General features: G+C 39.9%; 1 protein-coding gene across 1 annotated transcript in view; it reads left to right on the plus strand.

The window, feature by feature from the left end:
- The first annotated feature begins 1461 nt into the window (after positions 1-1461).
- LOC118796549 (calcium-binding mitochondrial carrier protein Aralar2) overlaps positions 1462-20088 on the plus strand; it is a 41863-nt gene continuing 23236 nt past the window's right edge. Inside the window, exons 1-5 of the mRNA XM_036555492.1 lie at positions 1462-1528; positions 3415-3468; positions 4859-5001; positions 13482-13597; positions 16528-16667. Coding sequence (XP_036411385.1) covers positions 1517-1528; positions 3415-3468; positions 4859-5001; positions 13482-13597; positions 16528-16667 — 465 coding nt within the window. The 5' untranslated portion in view covers positions 1462-1516. The remainder of the gene's footprint in view (positions 1529-3414; positions 3469-4858; positions 5002-13481; positions 13598-16527; positions 16668-20088) is intronic.

Consider the following 20088-nt stretch of genomic DNA (forward strand, 5'->3'; position numbering starts at 1 on the left):
ATGTGAGTTACAATCTCTGAAGAACTCACAGCCAGTAGAGCTCTAGGGTTGGATAATAAAAGTGATCAATGAAGCAAATAATAAACTATAGCTTTATCTTTTTCCAAAACGCATAGTTTGGCAGGAAGATTTAGTCACACAGCTTATGAATCTCTCTCTCTCTCTTTCTCAAAAAAAGTAATGTAGGGTTTTTTTTTCTTTTTTCCCCAAACCTTATCCATGATGAAATTTTGCGGTCATGCATCGGATGCAGTTACAAAGTATGAACGTGGCATGACTGGTCTTGTTGACCATTTGTCAGTGGTCATGATTACATTTATGGCATTCTGCATGTGTGGTTTACTGTTCTTGCGAATCCAGCGTGGCCGGTATTGTGTTTTGTGGCAAGTGCTACGTATATACACGCTATCGCTTTGTCACGTTGTCAGGTTGATGATGCAGTCATACAACTGTCTTAGCACAAGCTTTGCACAACAACACAAATGTTTTAGTCAGTTTTTGCACCCCACAATTATTCTGTACGATGACGGTTTAGACATCTGGGACATAACAGGCAATAACAGTGCAGGTTTGAAAAGAACAACGCATCACGAAATCATGCAGTGCAATTAGCGGAATACAATTGTATACCATATCCATTTCTATAATAAATTTAAATGTGCTAGTTTTTAGGCTTAAGAGATCATTTAAGTGTCAACTACAGTCTCAGACTACAGTCTGTAGTATTCCAGGGAAACACTGTATATTTTAAGGAGCTACATTTGATAGGCTACTACAACTCTGCTTATTTCAATATTAGCTTAATTACCGCCCACAGGCCACTGTGTTGACTGCTGTGTCCCACACCGAAGTCTGGGCCGAGTTGGATAGTAAACCGTGGTTATTTGCTAATTTGAAATACGGCTCAACAGACACCACGTGACACGGGACTGATTAGAGCAAGGTCGTTCGGTCTCCTTGGATGTTCTAAATTTAGAGTAACACGGCATCCCCGTATACGTGTTGAGGCCAATAACTACTTAACATTACATGAAAATGTAACGTACCGTGCGACACACTGATAAAGACTAACGCTGTCTCCCAGCAGTAGGCTACAAGAGCGTTGTGTAGACTAACTAGCAAGTAGCCTCCACTTCTATAGCAGTATACAATGCTAGCTGGTAGGTAAATAAAACGATATCACTGGTCTGATCAGGTGTTATCCCCGCCGCTGAGACAACGCGACTGTGCGGGGAGTATGGAGCTCCATCCCAAGGTGATAATACTATGGCGATAATGCTTATTTAAACCACCTATACTAGCTGCCCAGTTGCGCAATCGTATGAATATGCAAATGAGCGACCAACTGCCCGTCCTTCACGTGTCGCCTCCCTTTGCGGCTGGCGCACCACGTGACCAGCTCAGCCGCTTTCATTTTCTCTTCTTTCCAACAACGCCAGTGGTCCACACGTGATTTCCATGGAAACGTCATCACGCACAAGGAAGTGAGTGTGTTGGGCAGAGTTGTAATCTAAGCATGGCTGCAAAGGTAAGATCAGTTTTGAGCAGAAAATTAGCCGTCCGCGCATCGGTCGTCCATGTCGAGTTATTCATGAGCATTTCAGACATGCGTTTCTATCAGGGATGCCCAAGAAAGCTTTTCTACTGTGGATACACATCCCTCTCCCACACAGCCGGCTAGCTAGCTGCTAGCTAAGATGATGTCCGCCGTCAGTGTCAATGACATTGAAACATGAACTAATATACTGTAGCTAACGGCATCTACTTAGCTAGGCGCAGAAATTCAAAGACATGGCGGTAATGGAAACATTATTTCCAACACTGTCAATATTGTATATTAGTACATTCATGACAGGACAATATTATTTGTCTTTCATATAGCTTCCTATGTTTCCATCTGTGAACTTGATTAACGTGAACCAGCCAAGGAAGCCGGTACGGCTTGAGTTTTACCGGGTAGTGAACTCAAAGCCGGCTAGCTGTCGCACTTTCCAAAGAAAAATAAACAGAGCTAGGTAGCAGTAAGAATAAAGTGTAGTAAAGCATGGGCTGTCTGTCAAATGTGGGTTAGTAAGAATTTATACTGAACTCAGCCTTTGCAATTAGTTGGTCCTTAGCAAGTAAGCTAGGTAATTTAGGAAGCCAGCTGGTAGGAAGCTACCATGGCGGACTGATAAATGTTACAGTACGTTATAAAAACCTAGGTATTTGAGCAGTCTGTTGAATACACTCAGGAATCAGGGACCCTTGTGTAATTGTAATTATATTACTAGAATAAACCTGCCTTGACAGAAAACGGAATTTGTTGCCGTACATTAATTAGTCAACCAGCCGGCTAACGACAGGTGTGTCGCAAGATTTGCATATTACTTAACCCAAACTTCTGTTACTTATGTGAGAAAGCATACTAGTTAGGTAACGTGCTCTCAGGTTATATCTAGCAGTATTTTTTCCCCTTATTTTAGATGTTTAATGTCCTCTTCTCCAGTATTAGTTTTTCTTTCTCCAGTTGTGGTTTATTGGCTTGTTGAGCTATTTTAGATTTGAATTACGCAGTATCATTTGTCCTGCTCCCACCTAATGTACAAATTATTGCTGAACCCAAACCTGAGTTGGGTTATCAGTAAAGAAGGACTCATTTGAAGGGTTTATTTTCCTCACTTTTTGATACTGTAGCGTGCTCCCCCTCCAAATCTTCACCTACACAGCTGGTCGAAACACAGCAGCTCCTCTCCAACTAAGACCAGTAATATTATTGCATTGCATTAACCCTTGGCTTAGCAGATACCTTTTCCAGAGAAAACCACTGCACCTTGGGTATGGCTCATTTCTACAGCTGCGCATTTCCAAGAACAGTTTGGAGAACATGCTAGCTCTGCTCACTGCACTGTCTATGCTTAAATGTTCTTCCTTGTGCCATTGGTTAGGAGTCACCTGCTACAGATCATAATGATCATAGAGCTTATGATCACATATGATCATAAGCTCTAACAGGACAGATGTAATACAAGTGCTGATCATAAACAAGCAGCAATAAATTTGTGACAAAATATTGCACTTCTGGATAATACCATGTGTCAGATCATAGCAGAGGACAACTGCGAGGTGAAATTATAGTGAAATAGGGACAGGTAAACCAATAGGAAAAAACGGAATGAACCTATGTGATGATGATACACATCAGTGGTTATGAATAGTTTGCTTGTTTTGGTTGCTTATGCTCCACTCACATGCTCCCTGAATAGCACAGAGATGTATGGCAGCTGAATCAACAGAATGCTAGTTTAAACAGGGAATAGTAAACTGTCAAATTCACCATATAATTGTATTTAAGGATTCACTAACCACTATATGTCTAGTTAACGGAGTCAGCATAGCATTTGTTAAAATTTGTGTTGTATTCATTTTTTTCAGGTAGTCTTTCCCAAAAGGGCTGATCCAGCAGAATTAAAGTCTATTTTTTTAAAGGTAAGTTTAGTTTTGCAAACCTTGGCTGAGTATGTATAAGCAGAATTCTTCACTTGTTTTGGATTCATAATTAATCCTTTCTCTTTTACCACAGTGTAACTTTGATGATTTTACGTCAGTCTTTTTCTAAATTTTGTGACTTTGTTATAGTCATTTCTCTATCGGAACAAAAAATTTTGTTACCATCTCAGGGTTAAAACTCTAAGAAAGATATTTGGTGCGATCAGAAAAATTAAAACGCGTGAGTGAATCAATGCACTTCAAAAGCTAAACATTTAGAGCCCAACTGGCAATTTTTAAAAGCATTATTAGTCCCTTGACCTGTGGCAAGAGCTGTGAAAAGGCCAGACTTTGGAAAGAGACATTGTTTACAGTTGTGTAGTTGCAGGGCTCCATCTGGGAATCGGTATTGTCTTCCTCCTCTGCAAAGTGAACTGAAGCAGGAGTCTCGAGCAGCAGGTGCTGGCTTTAATTATCGGCTGCTGCATCGCTGCCACAGAAAATGTCAATAATGCTGTGAAAAAAGTGAAAATGACAGAAATAAAAATGGACCATTGTATCTGGGTGAATGTGTGTGTGTACATATGTACACACACTATACACTGTATATACATTGTACTCACTATACCTAGTGTATATACTGTATATTTGATATATATGCACATTTATGAACCCTGTTAATATCACCTTGCATTATATCACAGCCTTGCTAATGTCTTTTTAATGTTTTTTTTTTTTGTTTTGTTTTCTGAACCATTTGTCATGCACTATGTTTCATTGTTAAATTGAGTGTTACTATTAGTTACTACTAGTGTTACTGGAAGCCCATTTTTTGTTACTTTAGGAGTAGCCAGTTATAGCTTTTTTGTCCTTTAGTTGTATAGTTTTAAAGTAAGTGATTAAACCAATAATACTGCATCCAACTGTAGAAACATTATGAAACAGCCAATCAGCCAATCAGCCTTTCCTAGTGATGGGCAATACAATGGAATGTTGTGGACTCAAATTCTTGTGAATTCTTTCATATCCATTCTTTTGCCTGCAGTCTTTGCCATGCTCTCTGACCTTAACTATATAATAATGCATGCTACTAATACGTCTTCTGTGTATTTGGATGCCCCTATATAGTAGAAGTGTAAGCTTCCACTGACCTTCCAAAAAGTGGAATGCTGATGTAAATTAGTATTTGTTGGATTTTAATTCCAGAAATTTCCTAAACATGTGACTAAATATTTTTTACTCATGTTGTTTGGACTGAAATTGGTCATTAGTAAACACTTGCACATATTTGGTTGGAGGTATGAGTACATTCTGATGGTATTGTATACGTGCATTTTTTTCAATATTTGTCAGACTGTCACTGTGCATTTGATGGGATGTGTTTTTGCAGTATGCAAGTATTCAGAAGAATGAGGAGCACTTCATGTCGCCGGAGGACTTTGTTTCTCGGTTTCTTCACGCGCACACCGATATCAAGCTGTCTGAGGAGGCTGTGGCCCTGCTGGCAGGGGTGGTCGACCAGACCAAAGACGGGTAGGTGCACCCTCTCCCCCCCCCTTCCCCCTTTTCCCCCAAATTTCCACCAATGTTGTGGAAATGCAAGTTGTGCTGTGGTCCAGCAGCGGTAAGGAACGTCTTCACCTGCCAAAAGAACTGAGTTTCCTGAGGGTTGGGAGATTTTTGTTTTTGTTTTTGTCATAACTCGGTGAGCTGCCACAGAGTATTTGTTTATCCATTCTTGAATGGGTGTTTCAGAATTATATCATGTCTGACATTTTTAAACATGACTACTCTTCTCATACTCATTTCAGTTTGTCTCGTTCTATCCTCTGGTGTTCTCATATGGTCAGTAATTAGCGGTTACCACCAGCAGGGTCTTTCAGCAGCGGGGAGGGATAATGGTACAGCTGCCACCACCACACAGGCTCATCCCATGTCTGTCCAACGCAGAGCTCCTCCTCTTCAATGCGCTCAACAGAAATATTCATAAAAAGGCACTGATGAAGTTATTTTTTATGTTTTTGTCAGCTTCCCAGTGAGTGGATTGACTGTGATGATAGTGGAAATCGTCTAGATGAAGATCATTTACTCTGTGTAATAGGGTAATGAGGAGCTTTGGTCCATATTAAAGTGACCGGATCAAAATGTAAATTTTGGTCCCCCAATTTCCCTCCAATTTTATGTGCGGTTTTACTTCATCCAGTGTCACACAGTATAATGAGTTGTTTTGAATGGCCGTGAGCTGTATGTTTTTGTGTTACATGGTACTATTTTGGTTTGAACATTTTTTTGGACCATCCTACAATAGTGTAAGACATTCAAATAAGCTAATCTCAGTGAAGAAAATGACTGTTGTGAGTTTCTGATGTACAGTTTCTATGCCCTATTTTTAATCTTTTTGTATTTCCGCTAACAAATCCAGCACAAGGGTGATTATGTAAAGAACCGGATCCATTTTCAGGTAGCAAAGTCAAAGGTCATGTCACAAAGGCTTCTGATCGTTTTAAAGTTTACGGTGGCTAACTAGATCATTTTAGCATGAATTTTAATGTAACTTTACATGCACATGTTCTGCACATGTGACTGTTCCCCAGAACCATACTGACCCCTTTTTATAGACCCTGTTGGTCTAATGTCAATGCTCTTATCACATTTTCATGACATTATGTTGATATATACTGCATGTTTTAATGCATTATATATATATATATATATATATATATATATATATATACACATTATATATATATATACATTATATATATATATACATACACACATTATATATATATATATATATATATATATATATATATATATGTATGTATATATATATATATATATATATAAAATGTGTGTGTATGTGTGTGTGTATTATATATGTATATGTATATGTGTGTGTGTATATATATATATATATATATATATATATATATATATATCAAAAAAAAATTCTAAAATTTTATTGGATGAACGTGCTATTTCATATGTAAAGTACAAGTTTATTTGAAGGCTTTATTAGAGAAGGGCCAACTTTCACACGTAAAAAGCCTTTCAGGTGTTGCTCCTTTCAACGGCCTAATTCGTCTTTTACATTAATATGTATGTTTTTAATAATACATAATGACAGTCAATAAAATGTTAGGGTAAGTCAGAAAGAAAATTCGTTACCCTGGCAACTACCTGTGTTCGGCGCAGAGCAGAGTGCATGTGGTCATGTTGCTTACATTATTAAAGCTGCTTTAAACAGGGAATCACACATGCACTGTAATTGCCTGTGAAAAATTGCTATTCAGCTCTTGCATTGTGTGGATCGTAAGGCAGATAAATGCTTGCATTACTGCTAATAAGGGATAAGTCTATTAGGAATCATGGGTAGAGTAGTATCCACACCTGATTTGGGGGTAGTGAAAATAATAAGCACCAAAATTGCCGGTTTAATCAACCCAGAAAATAGATTTCATTTAAATGCATCTGAAGGCTATACATTTGACATTGTCATCATTAATGCGTGATTTGGTTGTACCATTTATTGTACCACAGGTAATTTTTGGATGTGTCCATCAAGACTAAGTGAAAAAATATGTGTATGTGAATGCAAAATCACAGAGATTATATTTGTATTAAATTTGTGTTTGAGTGTAGCACATGGTATTTTACCGAGCTTCAGAGGCCCGAGTGTCAGCAGCCGATTACATTGTATGTTGAGTTCTTTGTTGCTCATTTCTGACCTTTGGTTGGAGAACACTTCACTGTTTTTGTAAACAGTACTTCTGTTTATGCCTATGGAGTATAGTGTAGATACTGAAAGAGTACTGTTTATTTAGTACAAATTTATGGAGTATAGTGTAGAGCATGTGAGAGATACTCAGTTTTCATCACTGAAGGGATACAAAGTCATTGATAGCATTTGTGCAGTTACAACTTACAGCTGTGTTGAATTTTTAACAATGAATAAACCATAAATCATTGAGAATTGCAAACTCCCTTCACACTTTGACATACTGTCAATCTGGAATATAACCCTCCCTGGTTGACCACTGTACATTTACATTTATTCATTTGGCAGACGCTTTCATCCAAAGTGACTTACATAGGTTATAGTTCTTTACAATGTGATCCGTTTATACAGCTGAGGCAAGCATAAGTATAAGGTATAAGTACCTTGCCCAAGGGTACAGCAGCAGCATCCCAGTGGGGATCGAACCGGCAACCTTTCGGTTACGAGTCCTGCTCCTTAACCATTGTGCTACCCTGCTGCCCACTGTAAGACCATATCCCAGCTTTCCCTCTGTTGGGCATTTTTGAGAAGAATACACTTCCATTTTGATGGGCAAAACAAGTGGTGATACACAATAATGAGAAGAATTATGCAGTGCATTGAGCTTGAGGAGGAGATGCAGTCCTTTAGTATCCTTTGCACAGATGAATGCATGAAGGGTAATCAGTCCTTAAATTAAGGTGACTGCGCAATATGTCCCATTGTGTGTCATTGTCATCGAGGCTTTTTCTCTCTAAATTAATGGGGAAAGCGGCTCACTGTGCGGGTCTGAATCTTCCCTTTCATAAGATTCATACTTTGTTTCATCTTCAAAATCAAAGTCATATTGAAGCTTTGAAATAAAATGTTATGGTAATATGCCGTGATGATAAATCACAATTACAGTATTCATAATAATAATATTACTAATATACTGTTAGAAGTGTTAGGGAGTTGCTTGCAAAGTGTAGCTGCACTGCTATTGCCAAAAGTATTCACAAGGATCACACCTCAAGAAGCACAGGGGGTACTGATCAGTGTTACTCCACTGTCATCATTGATACTTTACTCAGTGAGACTGTTTTTGGATCAGCCATTTTTTTATATCTGTTTTTGAAAATTTTCCATTTTGTATCTTGCCCCTTTTTCACCCAACTTTAGTGGTCGCCATGTACAAATTTAAACTAGCCACCACTCCAGTGAAAACCACTGAAAACACGCAGGAGTGCTGGGCAGTCCTCAGATACACATCACACCTCCTGAGAATTTGACCAGACATTCAGTAAGGGACTGTCCTCATGAAAAGTCTTGGCTGTCAGCAAAGCCAAATGAGTAAAGTGGCCGAAAACTAAAACAGACGCTCAAATCGGACCATGATTAATGAAGTTACTGCTGTCCCCTAGCTAGCTAAATGCAAGGGGTGTATGTGACAACACCAACTCAAAATCTGCATTTCAAAACAGTTCATTGTTTTATTGCTTATGTAACGACTGTTGTGTACAGCTGGTTGCCAAGAGGCCTGTTGAAAATTCAGTATTGAAAATGTGCTTAGAAGTATTTTCACAGGAACGATAAAAACTAAATAGCATCTTCCTTTCTTGCTCTATATGTGTAGTGTCATAACCCTGGCACTAGAAATCATGTTGCAACTGCTCCCTCTTTTCACAGCCTCAAAAGCCATGCCGCAGAAGGCTGGAAATCAGTTATTCAGTACATGTGTGCATGTAGACTTCCCTGCTGACTCCAAGATGTGTCAGGCATTTTTTTGATGGGAAACTCTTCAAGTGTGAAACTCCTCGTCTCCCATGGGTTAAAACTTTGTAAAGAGGGCATGCTGGGAAAATAGCAGTCCCTGACCATGTGCATTCAGTCTGGTCAGGGGGGGTTTGCTCTGAAAACCAAACCAAATTGCAGTTGCCTCTAGGTGGGGTTGGGTGAGGGTGGTGGGGGGGGGTGGTCAGTGATGACGCTGTGGACTGATCTTATCAAAGCTATACTTCTTGCTAGCCAAGCATAAAGCATGAATAAACTCTGAAAAAGGAATAAGGAAATTGATTAAAAGCAAGGCTTGATTGATTGGGTATTGTGGCTGCATTTTTTAAAACTGTGGAACATTATTGTGCACCTCTGGAACTGCCTGAGATTCTGTCTGGGATGAGTCTAAATTTTTAGCACCCAAACCATCTGATTCAAATTAAGTGTTCTTACTGGGTGGATTTTTTTTTTTTTTGAATGGCAAGTGTTGCCATAAAATGTTGAGTGAAAAATAAGCTTATCTGGATAAATTGGCTTTGAAAAAACGTGGCAAGTAAATAAGAATAATATAGTGACACAACTATAAATGTAAATGCATTTCTCCTTCAGTGTAAGTGGTGATCAGCCCTTGGCCTCTAAATGTCTAGTACCTTTTTCATATATTTATTCAGAAACTGGAAAAGGAAGACAAACAATATAAACTCTGCATACAATTTACCATTTATTACAGCTGTCCTGACTAGCCATTCTTATTATAATCACTGCTGTCATTGTAATCAATACCAAATTCATGCTCACAAACCATTGGCTTGATATGTGTAAAAGATGCCGTACACCAAAGCTGACCTTGTAATAGCAGAGTATGGCATTTGAAATAGAAGAATGGTAGTTGTCATAATAAAACTGTAATGGGAGCCATCTACACAGAATCTAATTCTGATTCATGCTATTCTGGTAATGATGAGATGAGCTAGGTATAGCATATTTGTACGTTAATTTTGATGAATTTAAAACAAACCAGAGTAACATGTACATTTTCATTCTGAATATTGTTTGTGTTATATGCACACAGAGACATAAGTAAATAACAAAATATCTGTTTGCATAGCTCTAATATAGTAGAAATGGTAAGCCAGCAAGTTGCAATTACCTGGACTTACCCAAAGTATGTGGATTGAAGCAAAAAAGAAACAAGCAATTACGTTGAAATTATGTTGACATTCATGTGAAATTACACCGAATTTCATGGTATCAAAGGTGTGAGCATAATGCTACCAAAATGTCAGATATATGTTTGTAATCGTAATTGCTTACACACTACTTGTTTAGCCATACTTTACAACAATAACCACTGCGACCAAGTTCACTCGGAGATACAAAACAAACTTAAAATAATAAGTTCAATAACAATAACCATTAAAGACAAGGCACCATTTCATTTATGACCAAGCGTTACAGATATGCACAGACACACCCACCCTCCCACTCAAATGTACTCTGCTTTGCGCGGTAAATGCAAATGCATTTAAAAGGAAAACCTGGGCCTGTGCCACATTAGTTGATGGTTGGGAGATATCCTAGATTGGTTTTATTATTTTGGTCTTGATTTAGTTTGCATTGAGGGGTGATGGCATTTTTTTTGCAGTTGTTCTCTAGTAGTCATGGCACCGTTAATCAACCATCATAAACTTTATCCTCGGAGCAATCAGCGGAGAACAATGGGAGCAGTGTTTGTTATTATTATTATTTATGTGTTTGGGAAGCGCTCTTATCCAGGGAAATTTGCAGAGTGCATGAAGATACGAGTGTGGGGAGCTACACAGAGCACAACTTGAAAACACGCTGCAAATGGCGACGGCAGCGCATCGCATCGTAAACCAAAACCGCTGCGGTATGGCAATTTAACGATCGCACTACCCTAAAGCTAGTGATATAATCCTTAGCAATAATATCGAAGTGGGTTGCAGGCAATTATATAGTTTTCGTGCGGGTTCAGTCTTGGTGGGGCGGTCTAGAACATACGTTTTCAGAAGAGGTCAGAGTTCGTGAAGACCTGGGGGGGTTGCAGTGTGTAAGAGGTGTGTCTACACAAACACTACTGTCTAAAAACGGGGGGTTATGGCGAGTGGGTCTGCTTCTCGGATAGCGCAACGTATCTTGGTCCGTCATTCCCAGGGCCTGCGTTACTGCGCAGTCATACTTTTAAGAATTGTGAAAACATCCTCTGCAGTCTTCGGAGGTGTGAATCTGTTTTCTCAGCATTTTGCACAAAGAAACAAAGTGATGTCAGTACAAATGCGCACTTGCCACAGATTAGGCATTGACCTCTTTCCGATGCGGCCCCCTTTCACGATCCATGATAACATGTTCAAAGAGGCTTTGTTTCCTGGATCATAGTCCTATTCTGCAGACAGGTGTCAGTATCCTGGTAAAGCAGATCCACTGTGTATCAGAGTTTTAACAAGCATCAAACACTACACTACACTACACATATTGTGTATATATATATATATATATATATATATATATATATATATATATATATATATATATATATATATATATATATATATACGTACATATGCATGCACACACTCATATGTATCACTGATATACATTATCTAAGATGAGTGCTTAATACCCCCGCTCGCTCTAAGGTAGCGGTTCTGTGTTTTAACACTGCTCGTTTAGTTAATAAAACAATTACTCCTGACTTCACAATAGGCCAGATTTGCATGCCAGAGCCGTACAACTTTCAGGCAGCTTTGAATTTCATCAGTAACAAAATTAATTAGAGTGGCCACCGAATGTAATCACTGCCTCCTGGAAATTGAAATAAATTACAGATGCACGTTATGGGGACTGTTCATTAGCGGTGACCTCGCGCAATTATCACATCCATTTGTGCGATTCTTAATGGAGTTCAGGCAGCTCTGAACTAGGCTTAAATAAAGACAGGATTGTGTGGTCCGCTGGGTTTCCCCCAGGTTCTGGAATGGCTTTAGGTGCTGAATTTTGCGTGAGTAATGTTGGGAAGGGAGGGGGTGCTGTGGGTATGTGATGGGGCGGTGGATGGGTTTAGGGAGGCGGGGGTGAATATAATGGAATGCTCTGTATTTTGACACAGTTCCCAGTGCATCCCAGCCCTGAATAAGCCCTTCACTTTTCACACTTTACAAATGCCTTTTCCCTCTCTGTGTCAGTCACAGTTCTGCACATGTACATACAGTACACACATACACGCACACACACACACACAGATAAATGCACATTTAACTATGTTTCATAAACCTGTGGTCAGGGATTTAAAAGTGAGACAGACCAAAGTAAACCAAAGGTAACCAAAAGCACTCTATTAAATGGGGTGGGAGATTCAGTCATGTTTAATCATTTTTTTCATTTGGTCTGTGGGGTTATTAGTTACTGGCAGAGAAATATATGGTCCAACTTAAAAGACAATGGGGGGGGCGGGGGCGGATCATGCCAAGATGGGTGTAATTTCACATAGAATGACCCAAGGAGATTTTAGTCACTGGGCTAATGTGGGTTGAGTGTACATAACAAAGGTTATGCCAAAATCCTTATGTTTATATGATTGTAAGTGTAACAGTAAAGGTCATTAATAGCATCATCTCATGTTATCCTATTTGGTCATCATGGAAGTGTTTGGGAGGGTCTCCGCTGTGAAGTGTTGCACACACAGTAATGGGTGGAGGTGGGGCTTTATGCTTACAGGGGGTCCAAGCCAATTACCTAGTAACATGCACATTGCACACTGTAAATCAGAAAAGTGGAGCTGACTAGCGAGGTGCCAAAATCTCAGCAGCTAAAGCACCAGTTTGGCAGTTGTTAGGGATTAGGTGCAGTGTTAGGGATTTTTGTTCACTGGCCAGTCCCATTAGGTGAACTCCTTACCAGAGATTGGCAAAGAAATGCATTATGTACAATAATATTTTTTTCCAGCTGTATCTGGCTTTCATTCTCGTAACTCAATACTGTATTTTTTTTTGTTACTCATTGTAATATAATATCCCAGTTGAATGTTATGTGCTTGAATACAGATGGCAGCGGATAAATGGCCAATTATATCAATTTGTTTTGGCATCCAGTTAAATCCAGCGCCTTACACTGAAACTAGACCCGAAATTTTAATATTTTCTGCAAAATTGTTTAATGCTCTTAATTACTGTACAGCATTCCAAAAGGTGTCAAGTGTGTGCTGCACAAGTGTGCTCGTTTGCTCGAGTGTGGAAACCGATCACGGAATCACGCTCGCACAAATTGATTACTCTTTGATAACTCATTCATAAAATCGCCGGATGAAAATATGTGTCCGTTCTGCAAAAAATACGTCCGGGCCGCTGGGGGGATCGGACTGCCTTTATTACGAATGCAGGTCTGTGCGGTTCGGTGCCTTTTCAGCTGCGTCTCGGACGTCTCTCGAGCTCCCACAGCTTCTAAAGACGCGTCTCTATGTTGTTGTTTTTTTGTCTTTCAGGTTGATCTCCTTTCAGGAGTTCCTGGCTTTCGAGTCGGTGCTGTGCTCCCCGGATGCGCTGTTCATGGTGGCTTTTGCGCTCTTCGATAAAACCGGCAATGGGGAGGCGACATTTGGTAAATGCTTTCTGTTTCTGCCTTTTTGAGGCCCCCCTTTGTGGGTCACATAACACCTTACTTTTTTGACCGGTGTAAGGAATAAAAAAAAAAATTCATTCATGTCGGTGTCAGTATACGTTTGACAAAGTGTGACCGTGTTAACATACAGTTGTTTTGCAGTGGTACTGATTACCCCAACACGATATCGCTATTTTTGATAATATCCTGTTTAATTTGGTGACGTCTCAGCAGCTGGACCTTTTATTTACATTTGTTTGTGTGTTTATGTATTCATTAAATTCATTATATTTATTATATTCATTTATATATGTGTATATGTTATTCAGTTGTGTACATGTTGTGTGTATATGTCTATATATTCAGCTATGTTCCTCAAAGCAAGGATGCTCCCAGAAATCTGCACTTAATCTGAGTCTTTTTCCCCATTAAGAAGTCTGAAAGCTAAAGATACTCTGCAGATAATATTTACTGACACTTCCATGTTAATAGAACGTGATTGACATCATTACCTTAATGCTGCAGTGCACCAAGGTGAAAAGAACAGGTATCTGCAGTTATTGCATATTTCAGATTCCCTAATTAATTTAAATAACCTCGTTTTCCCTTGCGTTTATGTGGCACATTATCCCAACTTTATTTAAAATGCGCCGCACATACACCAGCGCAGAGAGAAAGAAAATACCGGTGTAATTGTTATAGTCAGTAGGGAGTATGATCATTACAGTTGATTTTATGCACATATTTAAATTTTCAAATTTAAAAGCTTTAATTAAAATATTTAATTGAGACATTTCAGTTTCATAATTAAAAGGTCTGTTGTTATCTGTGCCTTTTAAAGGTTAATGAGTGTACTTAATGGTACAGTATATTGAAAAGCAGAGTGAAAAATTTTAACTAGGGAAAAGCACAAAGTAACGTGGAGGGCATTACACGTGTTAGTGTTTCTAACACAGAATCATTCAGCTGCAATTTCAAATAAAAAATTAATCACAGTAGACTTGGAGTAATGCGAAAGTCCCTATATGTGATGTATTACAACATTTTATGTTTGTTTTTCAGCTTTCATTACACTGAATAGCTACTCTGCGTGAATGAAAAGACTTGCAGCTTTATAACCATATTAAAAGAATTAATTGCCTCACCCTGGTTGTATTAAAGTTTGTTTTTCCAGGTTATAAATGGGTTCTGAAACTCTCTTATTTTTAATTTCCTTTGATTTTCCTTCTTTTTTTTAGGTTTTTTTTTAGTTTTTTTTATTTTATTTTACAGTGGATACGGAAAAAAAAAAAAAACTAAGTACAGAAGTACCAAATGACGGGAGGATTTCAATCTTAGTCGCTTTAAAATAAGACTGTAACTGGTGGAACAGAGTCAATAAACCCGAGACATGAAATATATGTAACCCTGATTGTGCGTTAGCCAACAAGATAAAAGTGCCTTGAGTGCTGACAGGTATATAAAAGCTGATAATATAAACGCAGGCCTGGAATTACTCCGCGGTCTTACTCTGTAGTAATGCTGTGTATTAATTGCCTCATTAAAGAGTCAAACCTGACTGTGCTGTCTTGTTCTAAAGACAGACAGGCTGGGTGAAATTTTCAGTCTGGTTTTTTTTTTTCCCTCCCAATTGCGCTTGAAAAATACTTTGTTTTAGGCATAATAAGAAACAGGTCGCGCCATCTTATCTAATCGATTTGTCTCATCACTCAGATCCTTGGTTCTTGTGTCAGATGTCTTTTAGCTGTGTTGTTGCTTGTTCTTAGGTTTTGCTGTGCTCTAGAAAACTACATTGACTAAATTTCTCAAATAATGCCATTACCCCCATACTATTATTGCAAACTTCCTCTGAGCTTTATTCTCTGATTTGTTTTCAGTTATGACTGCTCCTCTTTATTTTTCTGATTGTAGTAATATTCGAAACAACAGCCACCTTAGCACTAATGTACGTGTGCACATGCTTGATGCATTACTGGGACATGTTTTAAGATTCAAGATGCCATTGAACGTTGGGTTGTTCTGACAATTCATAAAAATGTCAATGCATGTTCATCTATCAACAGTTTGCTTTTGAACAATGCTGCTCTTACATACGAAAAACGTGGATCGACCCGAAATCTAAAACCCATAAAATTTCCTCGGAAAATATCAAGCGATATGAAAATGAAACTCAGGAAATGATCTGATGGGTGTGTAATAGGAAGACACAAAGCATACATTCCTCGCAAGGGTGATTTCTCTGGGTTTCACAGGGTTTCAGTTTCAAGCACTTCCAGCTCCCAGTTCTTCCTCGAATCTGGGAGCTGATTTCCAGCTCTGTCCAAACAATGTCCACAACACAGAAAAAGCTCCATCTCCTTTTGTACAAATGTATATTCTGGTGGGGTGCAGTTGGCCAAAGAACAGAATACACAAAAGCTCCCAAAGAAAGGCCTGCAGTCCTGAAATGATGGATTGAACCGCAATGATTGTACAAACATTATTTTATTGATACTTTCATGTTGAAAAAGCAAAAGCGTTTTGGTCTGCCCGGACAATCCAATATTTCTGGAGTGCAGGCCTTCCTATTTTAAGCTCTGTTACATATGAATAATAATAGGTTTTTTTTTTTTTTTGAGAAAGACCATGGTAGTCTTTAATCATGCAGTTATTTAAGAACAAGACTTGAAAATTAGACATTAAATATGATCAATGTGGGAACAGGAAAGCAAACATCTTTTGTCTAGTTGAAAGGGACACGGCCTTTTCAGAAGAAAACGAGCGGTGCATTGTGGGATGTTGGCAGATGAGCACTTTGGCGCGGTGTTCTCCTTCATTTAGGCCCATGCTGTCATTTGCATTATGCGTGATCCCAAGGTCAGGGTTTGCAGCGATTCCGCTCGGTCGCTAATTTTTAACGAACACCGTTCCTCTCATTTTCTCTCTTTCAGAGGATGTCAAGCAGGTTTTCGGCCAGACCACTATTCATCAGCACATTCCATTTAACTGGGACTCGGAGTTTGTGCAACTGCACTTTGGCAAGGAGCGGAAGAAGCACCTCACATATGGAGAGTTCACACAATTCCTACTGGTGGGCTCATTCTATTGTATAGTCATTATCTCCCTCCCTGCTATCGCTCACATCCCCTCTTTCCCTCCCTCTCCCTCTCTCTCTGTAACTGTTCCTCTAATTGCTGACTAGCTTTACCAAGCACCTCTTAATTTTACCTTGATTCCAAATATATTCCTGAGTAATCAACCCATTCATTTTAGTAGAACATTTTGATCCTGAATGTCCTTTGTAAATCTGTAGATGCAGAGTTCGGTTGTTGTCCCTCCAGCCAGACCGACACACAAAGCCAAAAGGACCCATGCACGTTTTTCCCAACACAATAAAGCATATTGACTTTGTTAGCCATTAATGAAACACTGAGGTTATGTTTCTGCGGGAGCAGTTGGCTTTTATTAGATGACGTAATCGCAACACCGATTCACGCAAACAGGTAGAGATTTTTTGTTTTTTGTTTTTTTTTTTGAATGATATTATCACTGGTGCTGCAGAATTCCTTTTGCGTTTGTGGTGTGCGAGCCATTTTCCAATATAACGTCTAGACCTGAAATCAGGCAGCAGGAGAGGCGAGCCGTGCCAAGTTTGCATCTACTCTCACTATATTTGAATGAGCTTTTTATATTCCCGTTAACTTGGACCAGATGGGTCGGGGAGTACACACTGTGGAACACACTGATACTGTGTAGTTGGGCGGAGGCCTGCTTCACATGCAGAGGTCTGTGCGCGTCTCCCAGTACTTTCCAGCACTTCATACCAGAAGAGCTTCAGTAATTCGCAGTCATAAGTATGAACTACATGTTTCCTATTACGTTGATTTATTTAGTTATCTAATTCCTCGGCCGTTGGTTCTTGTAATAGGGCTAGGCTTAAGAGATGAGAGAGGGGGGAAAAAAATGGTTACTTTCCCCATACAGCTGTTCCATTCAGGGACATCTAGATCAAGACTGTTTTCCGTATCAGTGCAGGAAAAGATACTCTGCCATTCTCATGATGTTAGATTGATAAGCCAGGTGAATACAAGCGGTGAACTATTTCAACCCCTCTGGTAACAGTTTTTTAGTGGAAAAATGGCTATGTAGGATTCTAGCTGTATTGGGATATGTAACTGGTACCAAAAGCCTCCTGTAACTGGAAGCAAAACCTGAGATAATGGCCTGGAATGCATCGGCTCCTCCAGTAATGTATGTCCAGATCCCTTGTGTTGAAAACTTTGTGCGGACCCCCTTAGTTGATCCATCTGCTGTAAGGAGCATTGCCATAATCTTGGCAGATGCAGGTATCGCCGTAATGAGAACGAACCAGATATGCGCGGAGCTAGATGAAATGAGAAATGTTTGTGCCCGCAAATTTCTCGCAAGGGCTTTCTTTTGAATGGCTCTGGAAAGGGGGTCAGGAAATTCTCTAACGCTGCATGCGGCTCTTCGCGTGAGGGTACGTGCCAGAGTTCAGGCCATTCCGCTCTAGTCCTGATTGAGACGTTTCTATGCATATTGCTATGGCGCACAGTAGCCAGGCTGACGTCGGCCGACATTACATAAATATTGTTAAAGCAGCCTAATGTTTTCCATTCTCAGTCATCCTGTAATGTGTTTAACCTGTGATATTTTTTCACGCGTTTTGATTTTATGGGAAAAAAATGGAGGGCCCACAAAAGGACCTTCCTTCTCTTGCAGGCTTTTCATTGTTTAAATTCAGGTAAAATGTCAACACTCTTGCTGACTAATTGCACCAAAACAGAGGTCACTTGACAAATGTTTTTCCTCAGCCTCAGAACATTTGAATACAATAAAGCCGTCGTGGTGTCAACACTGGCTTTTAAAAGCAAATGCCTACCGTACCTCTAAAATGTAAACCCCACCAGAGAACCACATCTCCAGCCCCTCACGGTTGCATTAATTTAAGGCTTTAACGGCTAAAATGGTAAAATGTGAGATTCTGAGCCGCAATTGTTTTGCAGCTGGTTCTCGAACGTTTTTAATTTAATCTTGCTGCTGGTCTGGGAATTTTCTGTCCCACGATTTTTTTTTTTTTGCCTTGTTTTGACTATTCTGCAGTAACTCTTTTCACTGCTCTCCCTCTCTGTGACAACGTGAATCCTGTTCCCGCCACAGTTACACCATTACTGACCTCTTCTTCCATTTTACCGGGGTCGCTTTTAATTGCGCCTTTTAGTCGCGATGCAATTTAGTAAATCACGCCAGTCCCTTTTCTTATATGCATGTTTTAGTGTCTCCTAGCGTGGGTCTCTTTTTGGCGGTAATGCAATTATGATAACTTCCGTTAATGATGAGTTTTCGCGGTAACCTTAGCGGTGACAACTGTCGCTCTGAGCGCAGCGGCGTTGGTGTTTATGATATCCTGTCACTGCACATGTTGATTTGCAGATTTGCTTTTATAGAATGTCAGCGTTGATAACCCCAGTTTTGGTCCCTTCTTCAGGAGGTGTATGAAATTGTCGTCTGCAGTTGTCAGCTGCTGTCTGGGGCTTCGTATTTTTCCCCTTCCCCTTATGGCGTCTGGTCTCAGTATCATTCTGTTAATACAGGGAAAAAAAGATTGTGTTGTTTTATGCTCTTTTTCATTGCAACTTTTGTGCTTTTTGTGTTAAATACTTTTATTTCAATACTTGAATGAAATACTTGTATGCTAATACACCATATTAATACACCATGTTACTAATGATGTGTGTGTGTATATATATATGTGTGTGTGTGTATATATATATGTGTAATATATACACACTAACAGTATGGATTTATCGAATTATTTTGTGGTTATCTGGTAGATGCATGAATCCAGTAGATTGTTTTTGTGTCAGGATTGATAACAAAAAGCATATACTTTGAGGGAAAGAAATGGATCAGGAATTCAACTGCACACTCTTTTTCTGCCAGCTGCAGCGTACACGGTGTGATCCCGGTGTGGCTTTTATTCAGGCTGCGTTGTGAAGGCTGAGGGAGTGGGCCTGCACGCCGGCCCGCTTGTTAGCGCGTCATTGTCAGCCATTGTCTTAAAGAAGCGCCCCTCGCCGAGCCGCCGCGCAGCGCCGCGGGCCCCGAGGTGTGATTAGACGCCGGGGCAGAGCGGCGAGCGCCTGCACCCCGGGGTGTGTTTAATCAGGGATTTGGAGAGCCTGAGAAACACACCAACACCGGCCAAGAGCAAATGACTGCAGCTCCACCAACTGCCGGGTCCCGGCAACTGAGAGAGGGGAAAATGGCGTCAGGAGAGCCTGGCGATGAGGCTCCTGTCTCATTAGAGCTCCTGGGAGGACGGGGGGGGCCTTGCCCTCTCGCGGCCCCCCCCCCCCCCCCGGCGCTAACCTCGCTAAACGGCCGAGTTTATGCTTTCCCACAGTTAAAAAGGAGATTCTCTGGGGAAGATGGAAAATATCTGCTTGAAATGGGAAAAAAAGGTTTGCTTCACAATGGCAGGTTTTGTG

Source organism: Megalops cyprinoides, chromosome 21 (genome assembly GCF_013368585.1).
Source record: "Megalops cyprinoides isolate fMegCyp1 chromosome 21, fMegCyp1.pri, whole genome shotgun sequence".
Taxonomy (NCBI): domain Eukaryota; kingdom Metazoa; phylum Chordata; class Actinopteri; order Elopiformes; family Megalopidae; genus Megalops; species Megalops cyprinoides.